Source organism: Garra rufa, chromosome 9 (genome assembly GCF_049309525.1).
Source record: "Garra rufa chromosome 9, GarRuf1.0, whole genome shotgun sequence".
In the NCBI taxonomy this organism is placed as follows: domain Eukaryota; kingdom Metazoa; phylum Chordata; class Actinopteri; order Cypriniformes; family Cyprinidae; genus Garra; species Garra rufa.
Window position 1 is genome coordinate 38,275,048 of NC_133369.1, and position 21,245 is coordinate 38,296,292.

At 33.2% G+C, this 21,245-nt stretch overlaps 1 protein-coding gene across 2 annotated transcripts; it reads left to right on the top strand.

Moving 5' to 3' along the window:
* The first annotated feature begins 14,971 nt into the window (after nt 1-14,971).
* LOC141342555 (chromobox protein homolog 3-like) lies at nt 14,972-20,746 on the top strand. Of its 2 annotated transcripts, none has more exons than XM_073847027.1 (5): nt 14,972-15,191; nt 15,715-15,868; nt 15,942-16,122; nt 17,609-17,766; nt 19,894-20,746. In XM_073847027.1, exons 2-5 carry the CDS (start codon nt 15,729-15,731, stop codon nt 20,009-20,011), a joined length of 597 nt encoding a protein of 198 aa, XP_073703128.1. In that variant the 5' UTR covers nt 14,972-15,191; nt 15,715-15,728; the 3' UTR covers nt 20,012-20,746. The 2 variants fall into 2 exon arrangements, with proteins under 2 accessions (XP_073703128.1, XP_073703129.1); XM_073847028.1 differs by having other exon boundaries at nt 14,974-15,191; nt 15,957-16,122.
* The last annotated feature ends 499 nt before the right edge of the window (nt 20,747-21,245 follow it).

Below are 21,245 nucleotides of genomic sequence, written 5' to 3' on the forward strand. Positions count from 1 at the left end.
GTCTCGGTGCTTTTCCCGGCTGTATACGCAGCCAGCAATCTGAGCCATGTATGTTGTCATGAAGCTGGATGCCAGAGGTGCTGTGATGCTAAATGAACTGACCACAGCGCTGCTATCAGGTACATTCTCATGGAGACCATTAGTGCTGCTGTCCCCTGAGGCAGGCCTTTGAATAATGCATGTGAGAGCTCAGGCTCACAGTGGCCTGAGGCATATCCACCGCTCTTGTTACCTCTCATGGCATATCCTGTCAGAGTCACAGGTCAACATGTCGCCTGCTGGACTGTGTTACACATGGCTCAAACCACCGCAGCCAGATTCTGGTTTCAAAAGCAGAGCAGAGCGACAAAAGTAATCACAGGCTTTTAAAGAGCTCTTGGAGAAAATGTAATGGGTGCTGGTGGACAATGGCTGCACTTTTTCACTGATTCTGTTCACTTTTTTTCCAAATCTTATTCTATTCAGCATTACCCGAAGTAAGGATCTGAGTTGCTTTAGAGCTGACTGAAGGTCTGGCCTGTGTGAGGAGAGCAGTATCCAGCTTCTATAAAGCCATAGATCTGCTCTGTATATATATTGAGTTATATATACATCAAATACATACAGTGAGGTCAAATGTTTTTATACACCTTGCAGAATCTGCACAATTTTAATTATTTTACCAAAATAAGAGGGATCAATCAAAATGCATGTTATTTTTTTATTTAGTACTGACCTGAATAAGACGTTCTTGAGTCCCTTGTTTGTCCCGAACCATTAAACCGCCTGCTGTTCTTCAGAAAAATCTTTCAGTTCCCACAAATTCTTCGTTTTTTTTATTTGAAGCCTTTCCAACAATGACTGTATGATTTTGAGATCCAACTTTTCATATTGAGGACAACTGAGGGACTCATATGCAACTATTACAGAAGGTTCAAACACTCAATGATGCTCCAGAAGAAAATACACTGCATTAGGAGCCAGGGGGTGAAAACTTTTGAACAGAATAAACAAAAACAAAACATTTTTTTTTTTCTGATTTTGCCAAATATCATATTTTTGTCATTTAGTACTGCCCTTCAGAAGCTACAGAAGATACTTGCATGTTTCCGAGCAGACGAAATAAGGTAAATTTACCCTGATCTTCAAATTCAAAAGTTTTCACCCCCTGATCGTAATGCATTGTTGTGTCTCGTTCTGAGGCATCAGTATACAAAGAACAGCATTTATTTGAAATAGAAATCTTTTTTAACATTATAAATGTCTATTATTATTTCTGATTAATTGAATGCATCCTTGCTGAATAAAAGTATTAAGTTTCAAACATTAATGAAACATTGACTGAATAAGATAAACGGAATACTTTATAAATGCACAAATAATTTTTTGTGAGTATTTGGTTTAATTTTGATGGTTTCATACCTATCAATAACCTTCTTGGCATGAAACATTGTGATTTGTGGTTCGGATTGCAAGTGAACCCGTATTTACTGTTTACCCATATTTTCTTTTACCTTGCATAGTTTTCTTCATGGTTTTCAAAGATGAAGTCATGTTATACAAGCTGTCCATGTTGACATCTGCTTACATTGGCAAGCTTCTACCAAGTGACAGATGAATTTGTGCCAAAACACAGAGGCACATGACATATGCAGCAAAACATAAGGGAGGTGTTAATTTCACACAATTTCTGTAATTGTTTGCATTTAGGTTCCAAAAGGGTGGTTTTGCAGTGACGCAATAGAAGAACCATTTTTGGTTCCCCAAAAAACCTTTCAGTGAACAGTTCCTAAAATAACCATTTTGAAAAACATTTTGAAAGAACCTTTTCTGCATTTGAAAGGTTCCATGAATGTTTAAGGTTCTTCACTGATGCTAATGAACCTTTATTTTAAAGAGTGTACCATTGTTTTTTAACTTTTTGCTTTCTTGATCTCTGATAAGAAGATATCTGGTAAGAAACAAACTGAATCCAAACTGGAACCAACACCTGAATCTTTTCATTTTAGATATAGAAACACATGCACACAGTGTTCAGTCTTAATTAGAGTGAATGAAAGGATTGTGTGTGGGCTAGAGGAGGGAAATGAGTGTAGTGCTCTGCTGAAAGTGATCCCTGTCACACACAGGATGTCTGCTCACTCTCTAAAAGGCCCCCGTCTCACACACACACACACACACACACACACATGACATATATGTTAGGAACGAAGGACCAAGAGAGAGACATCAAAATAGAGAGAGTGAGACAGCTGCCGATTCCCACCAGGTCTGTTGTTGTGGTTAAAGTGGACTGGAATTCCCCATTCATGTATGCAAAGGCACCCACAGTCCCCGCAATGGCTCGCAATGACCACAAAGCCTTTATAAGAGTTTACCATATTAACAATCTCGCATTGTTGCCATTCTGCACATATTCATGCAAGCCAAGGAGACATTTCTATTCTTGAGGGTCAGAACAGCTCTCATTCTTACACACATATACGTCCATATTGATAATTCGCTCAAAAATGACAATTGTGACCCTGGACCACAAAACCAGTCATAAGTAAGATGAGTATATTTGTAGCAATAGCCAAAAATACATTTTATGGGTGAAAATGATCGATTTTTCTTTTATGCCAAAAAGGATATTAAGTAAAAATCATGTTCCATGAAGATATTTTATAAATTTTCTACTGTAAATACATCAAAACTTAATTTTTGATTAGTAATACGCATTGCCAAAACTTCATTTGGACAACTTTAAAAGCGTTGCTTTTTTTTTTCTTTTTTTTTGCACCCTCAGATTCCAGATTTGTAATAGTTATATCTCGACCAAATATTGTCCTGTCCCAACAAACCATACATCAATAAAAAGCTTATTTATTCATTTATTTATCATGATGTATAAATCTCAGTTTCAAAAAAATAAGCCCTTATGACTGGTTTTGTGGTCCAGGGTCACAATTCTGTTATTTTTACTCAACCTCATGCCATTCCTCACCTTGACTTCTGACTTTTTCCTTCTGTGGAACACAAAAGAAGATATTTTCAATAGTATTCTGTATACATTAAAAGTCTATGGGATCCAATGTTATTTGGACTGCAGATATTCATCAATATATCCTTTAAATCACACGTTTTGGTTGAACTATCCCTCGTCACACTTTTGATACAACAAATACTTTTGGCATTATGGCAAAATCAATGTTTTTTTTTTTTTTGCTTTTTTAAAGCTGCAGTCCCTAACTTTTGTGGTTTAAAATATTCCAAAATCAATTACTAAGCAAGTACATAACCAATCAGTGTTCAAAACTATCTCCTTTGCTTTTTAAGGTTAAGAACAATTCCTTTCAATGACATTCGAATAGTATGACAATTAGAGATTGGACTGTACAGAACAAAGTATTACAGTAAAAATAATTTGCATGGTTTGATCTGAGCTAAGTTGTGATTGTTTGATTTAATTAACATTGGTAGCGTGATTTATTGTATGTTACTTACTTGCTCAGGTGACTTCTTATTTTGGACATACTTCTAAAACGTAGTATCTGTAATTCCGTAGTACAGTGAACAGTTAAACTGCCCACTGTTTTTCAGAAAAATCCTTCAGGTTCCATAAATTCTTTGTTTTTTCAGCATTCTTGCGTATTTCAACCCTTTCCAACAATGACTGTATGATTTTGAGATCCATCTTTTCACACTGAGGACAACTGAGAGACTCATATGCAACCATTACAGAAGGTTCAAATGCTCACCGATGCTCCAGAAAGAAAAACAATGCATTAAGAGCCGAGGGGTGAAAACTTTTGAACAGAATGAAGATTTTCTTATTTTGCCTAAATATCATATTTTTGTCATTTAGTACTGCCCTTCAGAAGCTACAGAAGATACTTTCATGTTTCCCAGCATTCAAAATAAGTTAAATATTCCCTGATCTTCAAATTAAAAAAGTTTTCACCCCCTGATCAAAATGAATTGTGTCTCATTCTGGAGCATCAGTACAGAAAGAACAGCATTCATTTTAAATAGATTTTTTTAACATTATAAATGTCTACTGTCATTTCTGATCAATTCAATGCATCCTTGCTGAATAAAAGTATTTAGTTTCAAACATTAATCAAACATTTTTAATAAAACATGGACTGAATAAGAAAAACTGATTACTTTGTAAATGCAGTTTTGTGAGTATTTGGTTTAATTTTGATGGTTTCATACCCATCAATAATATTCATGGCATGAAACATTGTGGTTTGTGGTTCGGATTGCAAGCGAACCCGTATTTACTGTATTTGATGTTGTTAACATTAACAATTTGAGAACAAAGTATAACACTAATAATAATTTGCATGGTTTGATCTGAGCTACTTTGTGATTGTTAGATTTAATCAACATTGGTAGAGTGATTTATTGTATGTTACTTGCTCAGGTAAAACTTCATATTCTGGACATACTTCTAAAATGTAGTATCTGTAATTCCGAAGTACAGTGAATATCCCAACCTGATCTCATGATGAAAACATAACTGGGAACTTTTTCGCAAAACGCTAAAGGAGTGTTCGCCTTTTTCCCTGGAACAAATGAACGTACATATGGTACGTTTTATGTGACGTTGGTTCTGTAGGCGTCACCGCAGTTCCGACTTGAAATGTCCGTTGAGTAGCGCTATAACTCTAATGCTCTCTGATGTTTTAAAATAACGTACCATCTGCACTACACCTAAACCTACCTGATAGTATGAACAAAATTGCTGTTTTAGCTTGTTTTTCGATTCCCACAGGTACGTTTTTGTCATGAGATCAGGTAGCAATATCCACACTGGCGTGTTGACAGACAGCTCACACATACACCTCAAAACATTAGATTCATCTGCTCTGTGGAGCCGTGCCGATGCACAACTCACGTAAAGAAGATAATTCTGCAAAGAAGCAAAACTTACGGACTGCAGCTTTAAAGGGAACCCTGGGTATTAAGACTTGAATGGCTTAATATGACATAAATTATGTGTCTTACTGAAATATGTAGTAGAAAACCATAAAAGATTTACATTATTTTAAAAAATCCACATTGCTTTATACATATTTTGGACTATGGGGTGCCATTATGACGTAAAACCCAGCTCCACCCATGTCCCGCCTTATTGTCCATGTTCGATTATCCGGGAGTGACGATTCCAAGATGGCAACCATTCAAAAATGCTCTTCAGAAACCTACGGGTGACGTCATGGACACTAGGTACATATTTTTTTTACAGTCTATGGTCTAAACACCTTGGATATTAAGTGAAAAATGCGCTGAGAAATTCCTTCAGTGGCTACAGCGCCATGACAAGCGCCAGCATGTTTACATTCTGCCAGAATGGCATCTAGCGTTTCATTTCTTTGCCGTTTGTAAGCTCTTTCAGTAGATGTGGTCTAAAAGCCTCAAAGGCATCAAGGCTGAAGTTAAGAGAACAAAGACGCTGGTCTTCAGGAAGTTTTATTCATCCACAGGTTTATTCCCATTCTTTTCTCCTCTTCTTATTGCTAGGAAAGAAGTGAAGACTTACATCGCTTCTCTTGTTGTACTTTGACTGAAAATTACAACCAAAAGCTGCACAAAGTGGCATTGTATCAGTATTTTATTTTCCGAGTTATGTTACGGTGAACATAGCAACAGGTAGTGCCAGTAGCTCACCGAGTGCAACCATTTCACGTCATAAAAATAATGGCGCCCCCATAGTCCAAAATATGTATAAAACAATGTGAATTTTTTTTTAAATAATGTAAATCTTTCATAGGTTTTCTACTACATATCTTAGTTAGAGACATCATTTACATTATATTAAGCCATACAAGTCTAAATAAATAAATTTCATCATTTATTAAATAATTTATTAGGATTATAGCATTAGGAGCATTATAAATTTGTTAGTAAACAATCTGAATCAGTTAAAGGAGTAGTTCACTTTCAGAACAAAAGTGTACAGTAAATGTACTCACCCCCTTGTCATCCAAGATGTTCATGTCTTTTTTTCTTCAGTCATATTGAAATTATGTTTTTTGACAAAAAACATTTCAGGATTTCTCTCCATATAATGGACTTCTATGGTGCCCCCAAGTTTGAACTTCCAATATGCAGCTTCAAAGGGCTCTAGATGATCACAGCCGAGGAAAGAAGGGTCTTATCTAGCAAAATGATTGGTTATTTTCTAAAAAAAAAAATTACAATTTATATACTTTTTAACCTCAAATGCTCATCTTGTCTAGCTCTGTGTGTAGTCTGTGTAGAGATTAAAAAGTATATAAATTGAAAATATTTTTAGAAAATAACCGATCGTTTCACTAGATAAGACCCTTTCTCCTCAGCCGGGATCATTTAGAGCCCTTTGAAGCTGCATTTAAACTGCATTTTGGAATTCAAACTCAGGGGCACCATAGAAATCCATTATATGCGTATGGGATTTTTTTTTACAGTGTGGAGTAAAATCCTGAAATGTTTTCCTCAAAAAACATCATTTCTTTACGACTAAAGAAGAAGACATAAAGAAAGACATGAACATCTTGAATGACAAGGGGGTGAGTACATTATCTGTAAATTTTTGTTCTGAAAGTGAACTACTCCTTTGAAGGGCTATTTCACCCAAAAATTAAAAAAAAATTCTGCCATCATTGCCCTCTTGTAGTTCCAAACCTGTATGCATTTCTGCTGAACACAAAAGATATTTTGAAGAATGCAGTTCCCATTGTTAGCTACTGATTTTTTTTGCCCAAGGTCAAAGGGAACCAAAGCAGTTCAGTTACCAACATTCTTCAAAATATCTTTTTTTATTTCCCTCAAAAGAAAGAAAAACATGTTTGGAATGACATGAACGTGAGTATATGACAGGATTTTTAATTTGTGAGTGAACTATCCCTTTAATCAAACTGCTAAAACTGCATACATTGACGAAAGTTTTGGCACTGTTTTAGCATTTAGTACAAGACTGTGAAATGGAGCAAGAGGGAGAATATTATTCCAGGGTGTTTTGGCACCAGAGGACAGCTCTATGAAAGGTTACCCAGGTGGTCTTTCCTCAACTCCTCGGTCTCTCCCCCAGCAGAATGTCAGATTCAATTCCCTGGCCCAATTCCCCAGTCCCTTACCCAAATCATCATGTGAACCTCAGATTGCTTAAATATGGGCCCGTGAATCTGATACTCTGTTGGGTTTTGAGTCTTGACGGAGGTGCTGAGAGCCGGCTGATGAGGGGGCCCAGCCGTCCACCATATTGCCGCCCAGTATGCCGTGTCATGTTCTCTGAACAATCGCCCGTGTCCCTCTAGTTGGGTAAACAACAGAGGCTGTCAGCCGGTGTCAGGTTTGGGCTTTTCAAAGCAAAAGAAGCAGAATGACAGATGACTGCTCTGAGTGTAGCCGACACTTTGCTGATAATGGTGATCTGAGTGCTGATACGGAGAGGCAGAGTGCGATGGGTGAGTGAGATATACCCGGTAAAACATACAGAACCCACAGTTTTGACAAACACACTGCTGGGAAAGACTGCGAGGCGCTTTCAGTGAGATTCCCCGACTCGCTTGATTCTCCGATTCATCCGTGGCCGAATTTGATGTGTTGAGGTTGAAACGCATCCACAAGAGTGAGCTTGCAATGAAAAGCTGAATTCAAGGCTCTTTCAACCGCATAAAAATTAAATAAATAAATGAAAGAAGTAACTGGATAGAATGAATATAAGCCAAAGTCGGAGTGAGCCAATAGTAAGTAATAACAATAATATTTGTTCAAATAATAAGATGAAAGATGCTTTATTCCTGTGTTGAAATTTCTAAAGTAAATTTTAAGGTGGTTCACATAAAGTGTTGATTTACAAGTCTTATTTTTTAATAAAAATTAATTAACTTTTAAAAATTAAGAGAGAGGATAACAATGCAGAAATTACAGGGTTATGAAATATTATTCACAAAATTACAATAATATATGTTTAAGAAATAAGATAAAAGATGTTTTATTCCTGTGTAAAGAAAATGAAATATTTTAGAAATTTCATTTTGGTTAACATAAAGTGTTGATTTACAACATGTTTTTTTTTTTTTTTTTTTTTTTTATCTGAATTAACTTTTAAAAACTGTAGTTTTTTTTGGGGGGGGGGGGGGAATTATTTTGTGCATAAGAGTCAGTAATGAGCAATAACAGTAATAATATTTGTTAAAAAAAAAAAAAATTCTTTATTCCTGTGTTAAGAAAAGGTGGTTCGCAGAGATTTACAATATTTAAAAAATCTATAAAAAAAATAATGTTAATTAACCTTTAAAAAGTGCAAATACTTATTTTTGTCCATCATGTTCAAATTTCAGGAATACATTGTAGAAATTACTGAGAAAACCTTATTGGGTATTAAGTTTTTGGGAAAGAAAAAAAGGAGTAATTTATTTTAAGTAGGATTGAATCAGTAATAAGTAATAATATGTGACCCTGGACCACAAAACCAGTCTTAACACACGTATATTTGAAGCAATAGCTGAAAATACATTGTATAGGTCAAAATTATCAATTTTTCTTTTATGCCAACAATCATTAGAATATTAAGTAAAGACTATGAAGATATTTTGTACATTTTCTACTGTAAATATATCAAAATTTACATTCTAAATAGTAATATGGATTGCTAAAGACTTCATTTGGACAACTTTAAAGATTGTCCTCTGTTTTTTTTTTTTTTTTTTTTTTTTTTTGTACCCCTTAGATTTCAGATTTTCAAATGGTTGTATCCCAAATATTGTCCTATCCTAACAAATATCAATGGAAAGATTATTTATCCAGCTTTCAGATTATGCATAAATCTCAATTTGACTGATTTTGTGTTCCAGGGTCACATATGATTATTATTATTTGTTCAAATAAAGTGAAAATGTTCCAATGTCAGGACAAAATTGCAAACATTCTGGTGGAAATTAAAATTTCTGAACAAAAGTTAATGATAGAAAATCTGGTCAGCGTCAGCTCTGGGATGCACAGATGAAGTGATCGTATTTAATGTCAGCCGTTCAGATTCCTTGGTGTAAATCAGCTGACCCTTTCACAAACTGCTCGATGAATTAAGCTCCACAGAGCACTTTCATTAAATTGAACTCAAACTAATCTGTTCAGGGTTCATGAGGTTGACAAGCCACAAAAAAACAACATGTCTGACACGGCCGGCACGAGCGTACCTGTAACCCGAGCCGAGGGACGGTGGCGTGCCAAAACTCGGCAACCCTCACGCTGAGAAAGAGTCCAGTTAGACCGGATCCCCACCCCACACATCAGCTCTCCTCACCCCTCCAGTGCTGGCCAGGCCTGCACAGTGGGGTCCCTCCATCTGGACACATTTCTACCCTGACAGGAGACATGGCTGCATTAAAGAACGTATACACATACGGCCCACTCAGGACTGTCACTGCTGGAGATGGAGAGCAGACTGGAGGACCGGACTGTGCGGAAAGAGAGAGAGAAATCTGTGATTTTACTTGAGTACTACAGAACGCTCATTCTATAGCCCATCTGTCAACCATTATGGACCCGGGCCCTCGGCTGAATAACTGGGCTCCTCCTACACATGGAATGTACAGAGAGGATAGTTTTTGTTTAAAATAAAGAAAAATATGAACATTATGCGGATGAAATTACCAAAGATGCATGGTTTAAGTAACACGCAATACGCAATATATGATAAAATGCATTTGTGCATATATATAAATCAAAAATAGTTTGACTTATAAAAACGGTAAAAAAAAAACCTTTAAATTGCACAGAATGTCAAAAGGAGTTATAAAGTTAATAAAGAAGTTATAAAGTAATTAATGCAAACTTAACGAATGTTAAATGTGTTTTAACAAATGTAATAAAACATTTTACAAGTTATCTCGTAAAAATAAAACTTTTTATGAGAAACAAAACAGCCACTGCAAAGACAAAAGATTTATGAATGGTTGATAGCGACCTCTTGTGGACACTTTATGGAAGATGGAAGTAGCAGGAGTAGGTTTAACATCAAACGTATACGTTTAAAAAGATTTTGTGTCTTCATTTTATCATTTTGATAAATTAAATATTAAGCAGGTAAATGTAGGTGAAATATAGAAAAATGTTATAAAAAGAAATTTTAGTTTGTGATACTTCACCAAATCTTTAATTATCTTATCTTTAATGCCATTGGGCGAACAACAGAACCAATCCGATTTAAACGCCTCTCTGATTGGAAGGTGGAATACTGTCAATCAATTCCAAAATGGGAGGAGCTTATGGTCTACACCGAAACCTGTGGTCAGTTACGTTAAAGCGTCCTAAAGTGAAGAGCTCCGTATTATTACCACAGTAAACCTGGTTAACTACCCCATGCTGGATAGCATTCTTCAATAAATGTTCTCATTATTACTAAATGTATTATTTTTATTACATTTTTGTATAAAAACATATGTAGTAATATAAATATTTAAGTAATATAATTTTTACTAGGTAATGAAAAACAAATTAAAACTAACTTAATAACTAACTAACAACTAAATAATACTAAGAACTGGTTTGTACATTATCCTTAAAACGTGTGTCTAATGATTCCGCCTTAATACTGATATTCTATTCCTTACGGTAATTTAGGCTACAGTATAGACTGATTAAAGCCTAAAACAGACACTGTGCGTAGAATTTAATATATTATTATTATTATCATTATTAACAACAATAATAACACAACAATAACAATAACACTACTACTAATAATGATGTCCCATAAAACAAAAGAAATATGCTTTTGTGCATAGAACTGAATTATTATCATTATAATTATCATTATTATAATTATAATTATAATTATTATTATTATCATCAACAACAATAAAACAAAAGCAACAGTAATAATAATATTAATAATGTACCATAAAAACGAGAAAATATGCTTTTGTGCATGGAATTAAAATTATAATAATAATAAGAAGAACAATTATTTTTATTATTATTATCTACAACAACAGTAGTAGTAATAATAATAATAATAATAATAATAATAATAATAATCTACCATAAAATCAGGAGACAATATGCTTTTGTGGATAGAATTTAAATTATTATATTATTATTATAAACAACAACAATAAAACAACAGTAAAAAAGAGAAAATATCATTTTTCAGTGCATAGAATTGAAATTATTATTACTATCCCCAACAACAATAAAACAAAAATAATGTACCATAAAAACAAAAGAAAATATGTTTTTGTGCGGAATTATTATTATTATTAGTAGTAGTAGTAGTAGTAGTAGTATTATATAAACAACAACAACAATAATAATAATAATGTACCATAAAAACTAGTGATTTTGTGCATAGAACTGAATTATTATCAATGATCAATTATCATTATAATTTTATAATAATTATTATTATCATCAACAACAATAAAACAAAAACAACAGTAATAATAATAATGTACCATAAAAACAACAGAAAATATGCTTTTGTGCATAAAATTAAAATAAGAATAATAACAATTATTATTATTGTTAATTATCAACAACAACAACAGTAATAGTATTAATAATAATAATAATCTACCATAAAATCAAGAGAAAATATGCCTTTGTGCATAGAATTGAAATTATTATTGTTATAAACAACAACAATAAAACAAGTAAAAAAATAGAAAATATTATTTTTCTGTGCATAGAATTGAAATCATTATTACTATCCACAACAACAATAAAACAACAAAAATAATGTACCATAAAAACAAGAGAAAATATGCTTTTGTGCATAATTATTATTATTATTATTATATCAACAACAACAATAATAATAATGTACCATAAAAACAAGAGAAAATATGATTTTGTGCATAAAATTGAAATTGGTATTATTGGTATTAATATTATCATCATCAATAATAATAATAATAGTAATAATAATGTAACATAAAAACAAGAGAAAATATGCTTTTGTGCAGAATTGTTATTATTATTATTATCAACAACAACAGTAATAATAATAATGTATCATAAAAACAAGTGAAAATATTATTTTGTGCATAAAATTGAAATTGTTATTATTGTTGTTTATTGTTATTATCATCAATAATAATGATACTAGTAATAATAATGTGCTTTTGTGCAGAATTGTTATTATAATCAACATTATTATTATTAACTAGATAAAAAAGTTCGTCGAGACAAACTTTAAGTTGGCTTGAGAAAGCTTTGCCTTAAAGTTTAAAGAAGTTTTGAAAGCTTTAAGCAGTTTGATTAGTTTTTAAAGTTTAAAGATAGAAAAAGTTTAAAAAGATTTAAGTTTGAAGGTTTTCAGTCTGAAATAGTTTTAAGTTTAAAGTAGTTTTAAAGCTTAAACGGATAGACAGATTTATAGATAGATAGATTTATAGACAGATTTATAGATAGATTTATAGATAGATAGATTTATAGACAGATAGATTTATAGACAGATTTATAGACAGATTTATAGATAGATAGATTAATAGATATAGATTTATAGATAGACAGATTTATAGATAGATAGATTAATAGATATAGATTTATAGATAGACAGATTAATAGATAAATAGATTAATAGATATAGATTTATAGATAGATTAATAGATAGACAGATTTATAGATAGATAGATTAATAGATAGATTTATAGATAGACAGATTAATAGATGGATAGATTTATAGATAGACTAGCATGACTAACAAGTTACTAGCATGATCCTAGCACGACTAGCAAGTCACTAGCATGATTTTAGCATGACTAGCAAGTCGCTAGCATGATTTTAGCATGACTAGCAAGTCGCTAGCATGATTTTAGCATGACTAGCAAGTTGCTAGCATGATTTTAGCATGATTAGCAAGTCGGTAGCATGATTTTAGCATGACAAGCAAATCGCTAGCATGATTTTAGGATGATACTAGCATGACTAACAAGTTACTAGCATGATCCTAGCACGACTAGCAAGTCACTAGCATGATTTTAGCATGACTAGCAAGTCGGTAGCATGATTTTAGCATGACAAGCAAATCGCTAGCATGATTTTAACATGATTAGCAAGTCGCTAGCATGATTTTAGCATGACTAGCAAGTCACTAGCATGATTTTAACAAATCGCTAGCATGATTTTAGCATGACAAGCAAGTCGCTAGCATGATTTTAGCATGATTAGCAAGTCACTAGCATGATTTTAGCATTACTAGAAAGTCGCTAGCATGATTTTAGCATGACTAGCAAGTCACTAGCATGATTTTAACAAATCGCTAGCATGATTTTAGCATGATTAGCAAAGTCACTAGCATGATTTTAGCATGACTAGCAAGTCGCTAGCATGATTTTAGCCTGACTAGCAAAGTCGCTAGCATGATTTTATCATTACTAGCAAGTCACTAGCATGATTGTAGCATTACTAGCAAGTTGCTAACATGATTTTAGCAAGACTAGCAAGTCGCTAGCATGATTTTAACATGATTAGCAAGTCACTAGCATGATTTTAGCATGACTAGCAAGTCACTAGCATGATTTTAGCATGACTAGCAAGACGCTAGCACGAATTAAGCATGATTAGCAAGTTGCTAGCATGATTTTAGCATGACTAGCAAGTCGCTAGCAAGATTTTAGCAAGTCGCTAGCATGATTTTAGCATGACTAGCAAGTCGCTAACATGAATTTAGCATGACTAGCAAGTCACTAGCATGATTTTAGCATGATTAGCATATTGTTAGCATGATTAAGATGGAGAGATAGAAAGATAGATAGATTAATAGATGGATAGATTTATAGATAGACAGATTTATAGATAGATAGATTTATAGATAGATTAATAGATAGATTAATAGATAGACAGATTAATAGATAGATAGATTTATAGATAGACAGATTTATAGATGGATAGATTTATAGATAGACAGATTAATAGATAGATTAATAGATAGACAGATTTATAGATGGATAGATTTATAGATAGACAGATTGATAGATAGACAGATTAATAGATAGATAGATTTATAGATAGACAGATTAATAGATAAATAGATTTATAGATAGATAGATAGATAGATAGATAGATAGATAGATAGATAGATAGATAGATAGATAGATAGATAGATGAGTTTAAATGAGTTTGATCGGATTAGAAATAGTAGATAGAAGGGAAGCCTGATTGAGTCTCAAAGGATTCTGGCAGTTTAAATTTGAATTTTGACAGTTGGAGTTTGAACATTCCGTCAATGTAAGTCAATGAGATTTTATTCCCAGTTTTAATCGGGATTTTTAGGAAAACCGTAAGTCCGATTAGTTAGAAAAGATATAGCAACTCGAGTTAGACCAGTATGAAGATCTGGGCTGAGTTTGGAGTTTGTAGAGTTAAAGCTCTAGGAGGAGTAGCAGTCAGAAATTTTTTGTCTCAGAAGAAGAATAATAATAATAATAATAAGTTTAAATAGAATATCAGTAAGTTGGCTCTCTCAAGCCAACTTAATAATAATAATAATGTACCATAAAAACAAGAGAACATATGCTTTTGGTTTAAAGGTCGTTTTTAATCCGAAACTAAAAATCGTTTAAGAAATATTTAATGGTCTACCATTATTAGACACCGATAAACCTGGATCACTGTTGGCTTTACACAGCAGATGCACAAAGAGAGTGGCGCATGCGCCCTCCAGTGTCCTTCGACAACATTACATTACAACATCAACACAACGTATAGATATTTTCCTGTCTCTCTCCTAAACCGAGACGCTAAAGAAGTTTATATATATATATATATATAAAAAAGAAATCCCTGACGTTCTTATTTGACTTACAAAAACTGCCAAAGTTAGCAATATGAGTGACAAGATTCAAAGATATATTATTAGCTGCTAGTAATTTCAAGGCTAACACATCCGAACGCGTCCTGCGCTAAAAAAAAACCCGTATGTGTGAGCAGAGAAATCCAGCCATGTCTTGCTCTCGGGATGCGCCTTTAAGGATTCCTCCCCCGGCTTTCCTGAACTGACCTCTTCCCTTTGAAACCACTTCCTCCCCTTCTCCCAATCGGCCATGTTTAATTTGACTCATTCATGAAAAGTTATGTAAACACAACAGTAAAGCCATGGCCGTGAAAGCTACATAAAGCGATGCTAGATTACTGAACTGAACGTGTGGATGCACCGCGTTGTTTGTACAGACTGATCATTTGCAAGAGTATTAATCAGCAGCAGTGGGAATAAATAGCGTGGGAGGCATCGGCAGGTGGGAAAGCGCACTTATCAAATTCACATCAGTGGCGTAGAAAGAAAATAGCATTTCATGCAGTCATTCATAATGTTAGCCTACTCAGTCCATGACTGAGAAAGTTTAGTTCGTGGGAAATGATACGTCGTGCATTTAAGCATTGACTTCACTGGCAGCGACTTATGTTGTTATTGTTTATGTAAGGAATTCCTGGTGTTCCTTCATGTCACGCTTCATACATTAAGAGCAAACAAACAAATACATACGTTTTTCAAGGAAGAATTGCTTTTAAAACATTCTCCGACTTAAATGTAGAACGTTTATTCTGTGTACAATGTAAGTTTTGTATCATGTGATTGAGTTTTTGCTCTAAAGGCCCACAATATCAAAAAATGTAAACCTCACACTAACTAGTTTTCCTTAAAACGTCGTTTTATGTACAATTCTCTTATTTGAATGCTTATATGTCTGCTAAACATAACATAAATGCTTCATAATATATTGTGAAACACTGTATTAATGAAAATATTATGAAATGTAGTGTTATAGGAAATCATGAGGAAGAAGCAGAACGTGAAAAACAGGAAAGCAGAAGAGACGACAGTTGTCCAAGAGTTTGCGGTGGAAAAAATAATTCGCAGAAGAGTCAACGAGGGAAAAGTTGAATACTACTTAAAGTGGAAAGGCTTCACGGAGTGAGTTTTTGGAACAAATGTTGCCTGTGTCAGATATTGATATTACAAAAATGTACTAGCAAATGACATGTAGTTGTACTTTCCACAGTGCAGAGAATACCTGGGAGCCAGAGGACAACCTAGACTGTCCTGAGCTGATAGAGGAGTTTCTCAGAAACCTGAAAGTCTCAGGAGAGACAGAACAAGAGGGCTGTCAATCTCTAGACACTGAGATCCAGCCCAAACAAGAGTCAAGTGAGCTGGATGCCGATATGGTTAGTGTTTTTAGTGCTGTCATAAAAAAAAAATATATATATTTGCACAATAAATCCTACCAAACATGAAAGTTTTTAAATATACTTTTGTATTGCAATAATTCCTCATTCAGTCTTTATTTAGTACTGACCTGAATAAGATATTTTACTTATAGATATTTACTTATAGTTCACAAGAGAAAGTAATAGTTTTAATAGTAAATAGTAAAATTTATAAAAATGACCCTATTCAAAAGTTTACATGCACTTGATTCTTAATACTCTGTTGTTAAGTGAATGATCCTTTAGGTCCCACAAATTATTTGTTTTTTCAGCTTTTTTTGTGTATTTAAAACCTTTTCAAACAATGACTGTATGATTTTGAGATCCATCGACGACAACTGAGGCAATATGCAACTATTACAGAAAGTTCAAATTCCCCCTGATGCTCCAGAAGGAAAAAAACGATGCATTAAGAGCCAGGGGTGTAAACTTTTGAACAGAATGGAGATGTGTGCATTTTTCTTATTTTGTGTAAATAACATATTTTTTTCATTTAGTTCTGCCCTTTAAAAGCTAAAGAAGATACTTGCATGTTTCCCAGAGGACAAAATAAGTTACATTTACCCTCAATTTCAAGTTTTCACCCCAACATGTTTCCTTCTGGAGCATCAGTGAGCATATGAACCTTCTGTAATAGTTGCATATGAGTCCCTCAGTTGTCCTCAATTAGAAAAGATGGATCTCAAAATCATACAGTCTTTGTTGGAAAGGGTTAAAATACACAAACATGCCGAAAAACCAAAGAATTTGTGGGACCTGAAGGATTTTTCAGAAGAACAGCAGGCGGTTTAACTACAAACAAGGGGCTCATGAACAACTATCACTAAACAAAAAAAAAACACACAGCTGTGGATCATTCAGGTAACAACACAGTATTAAGAATCAAGTGTATCTAAACTTTTGAACGGGGTAATTTGTATAAATTCAACTATTCTTTTTTCTTGTGGACTATATGCAAACATATTTTATGTGAAATATATTATTCAGGTCAGTACAAAATAAAAAATAACATGCATTTTGTAAAAAAATATGTAAACTTTTGACCTCAGCTGTATTACTGCACTACAGTGTTTCAAAATACATAATACAAATAAATGTAATTATATTACACAATAAACTGCCAAATAACTGTCAGTGCAGTGTAAAGAACATTGGGATCCAATCCTGCTTCTGCATGACCAGTTTCCACAAACTTTCCCAGAGTTTAACCCTTATTAAACACACCTAAACCAGCTAATCAAGGTCTTCAGGATTGTTGGTAGAGGTGGAGCTAAACTCTGCAGGCTGGCCCTCCAGGAGCAGGAGTGAACACCATTGGTACAGAGTTTTAGTCTTGTACGCTGTCTCCTAAAACGGCAGGTTTATTGCGCTAGCTATGTGATATATGATTTAACCCTCTTGTCAGGCTTTATGATAGTTAAGTTCTGTGTCTGGAATCATGCAGGCTCACCCGCAGCCTCAGGAGGAGCTCATTGAGAGGGGTAATGAGGAAGTTGATGATCACAACGTTGAGATCCCAGCAGGCCAATCCAGCAACCCAGAACCAGACCGCATCATTGGATGTACAGACCAGCAAGGAGAGCTCATGTTCCTCATCAAGTGGTAATATTTCTACACTGGAGCATATGTGGAGATTCTTGCTACAATGCTTTGTTAATTTTCAATGTAGTAATGCTAACTTTTATTATTAAATTCTGTAATCAATGTACAGACATTTACTTTTTTATTAGATCATCACTATACGCCCAAAACTTTTTATGCTTCACATCATATTGCCTGAACTGGCTAACTGTTTAGAATAGCAACAAGCAACTGTTTAAAATAGAAGCACATTGTTGTCAAGTGCTGACATTTCCATAATAACAGGGTTATTATAGTTAACTGAAACTAAACATTTTTCTGTACCTGAAATGAAATGTGACTCTGGACAACAAAACCAGTCATAAGTAGCATAGGTATATTTGTGGCAATAGCCAAAAATACATTGTATTTAGATTTTTATTTATTTATTGCACCCTCAGATTCCAGATTTTCAAATAGTCGTATCTCAGCCAAATATACCATACATCAGCTTATTTATTCAGCTTTCAGATGATGTATAAATCTCAATTTCAAAAAATTGACCTTTATGACTAGTTTTGTGGTCCAGGGTCACAAATAAGCAACAACTGAAGTAAAATGTGAAAATGTAATTATATTTTTGCTAGTTGCTGTATCAACATTGGTCATTATCATTTATGAAAAATAGCTAAAACTGAAATAAAAAAAAAATATATAGACCTATTAACAAACAAAAACTAACAAAAATGACAAAAACACACAACAAAAGTGCAAAATTTTTTATTAAAATAAAATGGAAAAAGGAAAATACAAAAATAAAAACTAATTCAAAATGTGTAATTCATTATAAAAGAATCTTCATGATACTATTGATACTATTGTTTTAGTATTTTATATAGTATAGGGTACTTTTAAAAGTATTTATTTATTATTACATATTTTTATTTAGTTGTCATTTATTTTTTATTTCAGTCATAGTAATTTTATTACTTTTTTTATTTTGTGATTTTAAGTACTAATTATTTTATTGTGGTTAGTTGACAAGTTTCAAATATATACATTTTGTGTGTTTATGTATGTGTGTGTGTGTGTGTGTGTGTGTGTGTGTGTGTGTGTATATATATATATATATATATATGTATATATATATATATGTGTATATATATATTATTCTGGTTACTTTCCATGTTTTTATCATATATATATATATATATATATATATATATATATATATATATATATATAATATTATTATTTTTATTTTTTGGAAATATCTTTTGCTCACCAATTCTGTATTTATTTGATTCAAATAACAGCAAAAACAGTAAAATTTTGAAATATTTTTACTGTTTAAAATAACTGTTTTATATTTGAATATTTTTTAATATATAATTTATTCCTGTGATTTCAAAGCAGATTTCATTACTCACATGATCCTTCAGAAATCATTCTAATCTTCTGATTTGCTTCTTAAAAAAAACATTTGTTGTTGTTGTTATTATTATTATTGTTATGAAACCAGCTGAGCAGAATTTTGTTCAGGTTTCTCTGATGAATAGAAAGTTCAGAAGATCAGCATTTATCAGTAAAATAAATCTTTTGTAACATTACAAATGTCTTTATCAATTTAAAGCATCCTTGCTAAATAAAAGTATTAATTTCTATAATTCTATAATAAATCTATAATTAATTTCTTGACTCCAAGCTTTTGGAAGTTTAGCTTTGATCACAGGAATAAATCACTTTTTTAGAAAGCATTGATTTTAAATAGTAAAAATATTTCAAAATTTTACTGTTTTTGCTGTACTTTGAATCAAATAAATGTAGTCTTGCTGAGCAGACGAGACTTCTTTTAAAAAAAACATTAAAAATCATACTGTTCAAAAACTTCTGTCTGGTGTATACATATATATTAAGTTAACGTAAAACATTTTTAGTTAACAATACTTTCCTGTTTTAATACTGGTACCAAGGTATTCCTTTCCTTTCATTTCTGCGCTCTTCTTCAACACATAACTGGAAAGAAAGATCAAAAGCAACCTCACAGCAAAATAAAAAAGTTTAACAAAGCTGTTACCAGTAATCCAGCACTGAAGCTGGTGATTCTGTGCTTTTAATTAGTTGTATTTGTCCATTAAGACTAATCATCATTTCTTTATTTCATCTCAGGAAAAACACAGATGAGGTGGCTTTACAGTCAGCCAGAGAGGCCAGTAAAAGGTGGCCAGAGATGGTAATCCGCTTTTACGAGGACAAGCTGACCTGGCATGGAGAAGACGAGCAGTGAGATTAAAAATATGTAGCAGTGGATACTACTGTACCTCCTGGCAGCTTTAAACATACACCAACACTGTGGCATAAGTTTACTGTTTGATGTACCGTGTATTCAAAGTGTGTGAATCCACACTCCAAATGTGAAGCTCTTCCCAACACACTAACCTGTAGAAATGTGACTGGAGTATTAGAGCTCTGCTGTAGTGTACTGTTTGTACAAGTGGTTTAATAATCAGATGTTGTTGTGTCTCTTGGTCTGTTGTTTGAAAGTTAATTTGTGCTGTTCATCATTCTGTCCTCTTTGTTACTATGATCTGAACTGTGATTACACATAGGAGGTGACGAAAGATGGTACAAAACCTGCTCCAGAGGAACCACTGATGTGTTGATGTACCATCCGAACTACTAACCCCTGGTTACGCACTTATACTGTGATGAATCCTGTGATCTGCGAGGGCGTATTGTGGCTCATGCAGGTATAAATCCATAGATTTGCACAAAACTAATTCTAGGATGTAGCCTATACAATCACGTTTTTTGTGAACATCAACACTTTTGTTGTAGGTTAGTGTCACTTTCATAGCAGTAGTGTGAACGGGCCGTTTAGGTTTTGAGGTTTTGTTTTTAAGGCCTTTGCCCTGCAGTTTCAAACTTCTGATTTCCTGTTTTCTGTAAAGATCACTGTTAACCTTTAATCTTGAGTGAGCTATCTTTAGGTGCTTTAAATAAACATAAAATTACCTCACAAGTGTTCTGGTCATTCTTATATTACATTGCAGTGTACATTTTTTGTATATTATGTAGTTTTGTATGTTATATATAAATGGATGAAGCAACCTTTTTCTTACCAGATTATCCTTTTAAACATCAAGGCCCGGTTTCATAGACTGGGTTTAGCCTAAACCAGGATTAGGCCATAGTTCAATTAGTATATGTAAGTCATTTTTTATAAACATTCCTTAGAAAGAAACACTGCTGGTATGCATCTTGAGACAAAAAAAAGCCACTGATATATTTTAAGATCAGTCAGTGCAAGTTTCTTTCAGTTGAAACAGCTTAGATTTACATTTTAGTCTAGGACTATAGGCTTTATCCTTGTCTGTGAAACCGGGGGGCAAATTATTACATTTTAAAATAACCATTCAGTGTTATTTTATTTATTATTTTTATTTTTATTATAACACTTATAATATATATTTTTAAATAAAAAAAGAAATGCTGCTTTAAAAATGAGCTGAAATTAAACC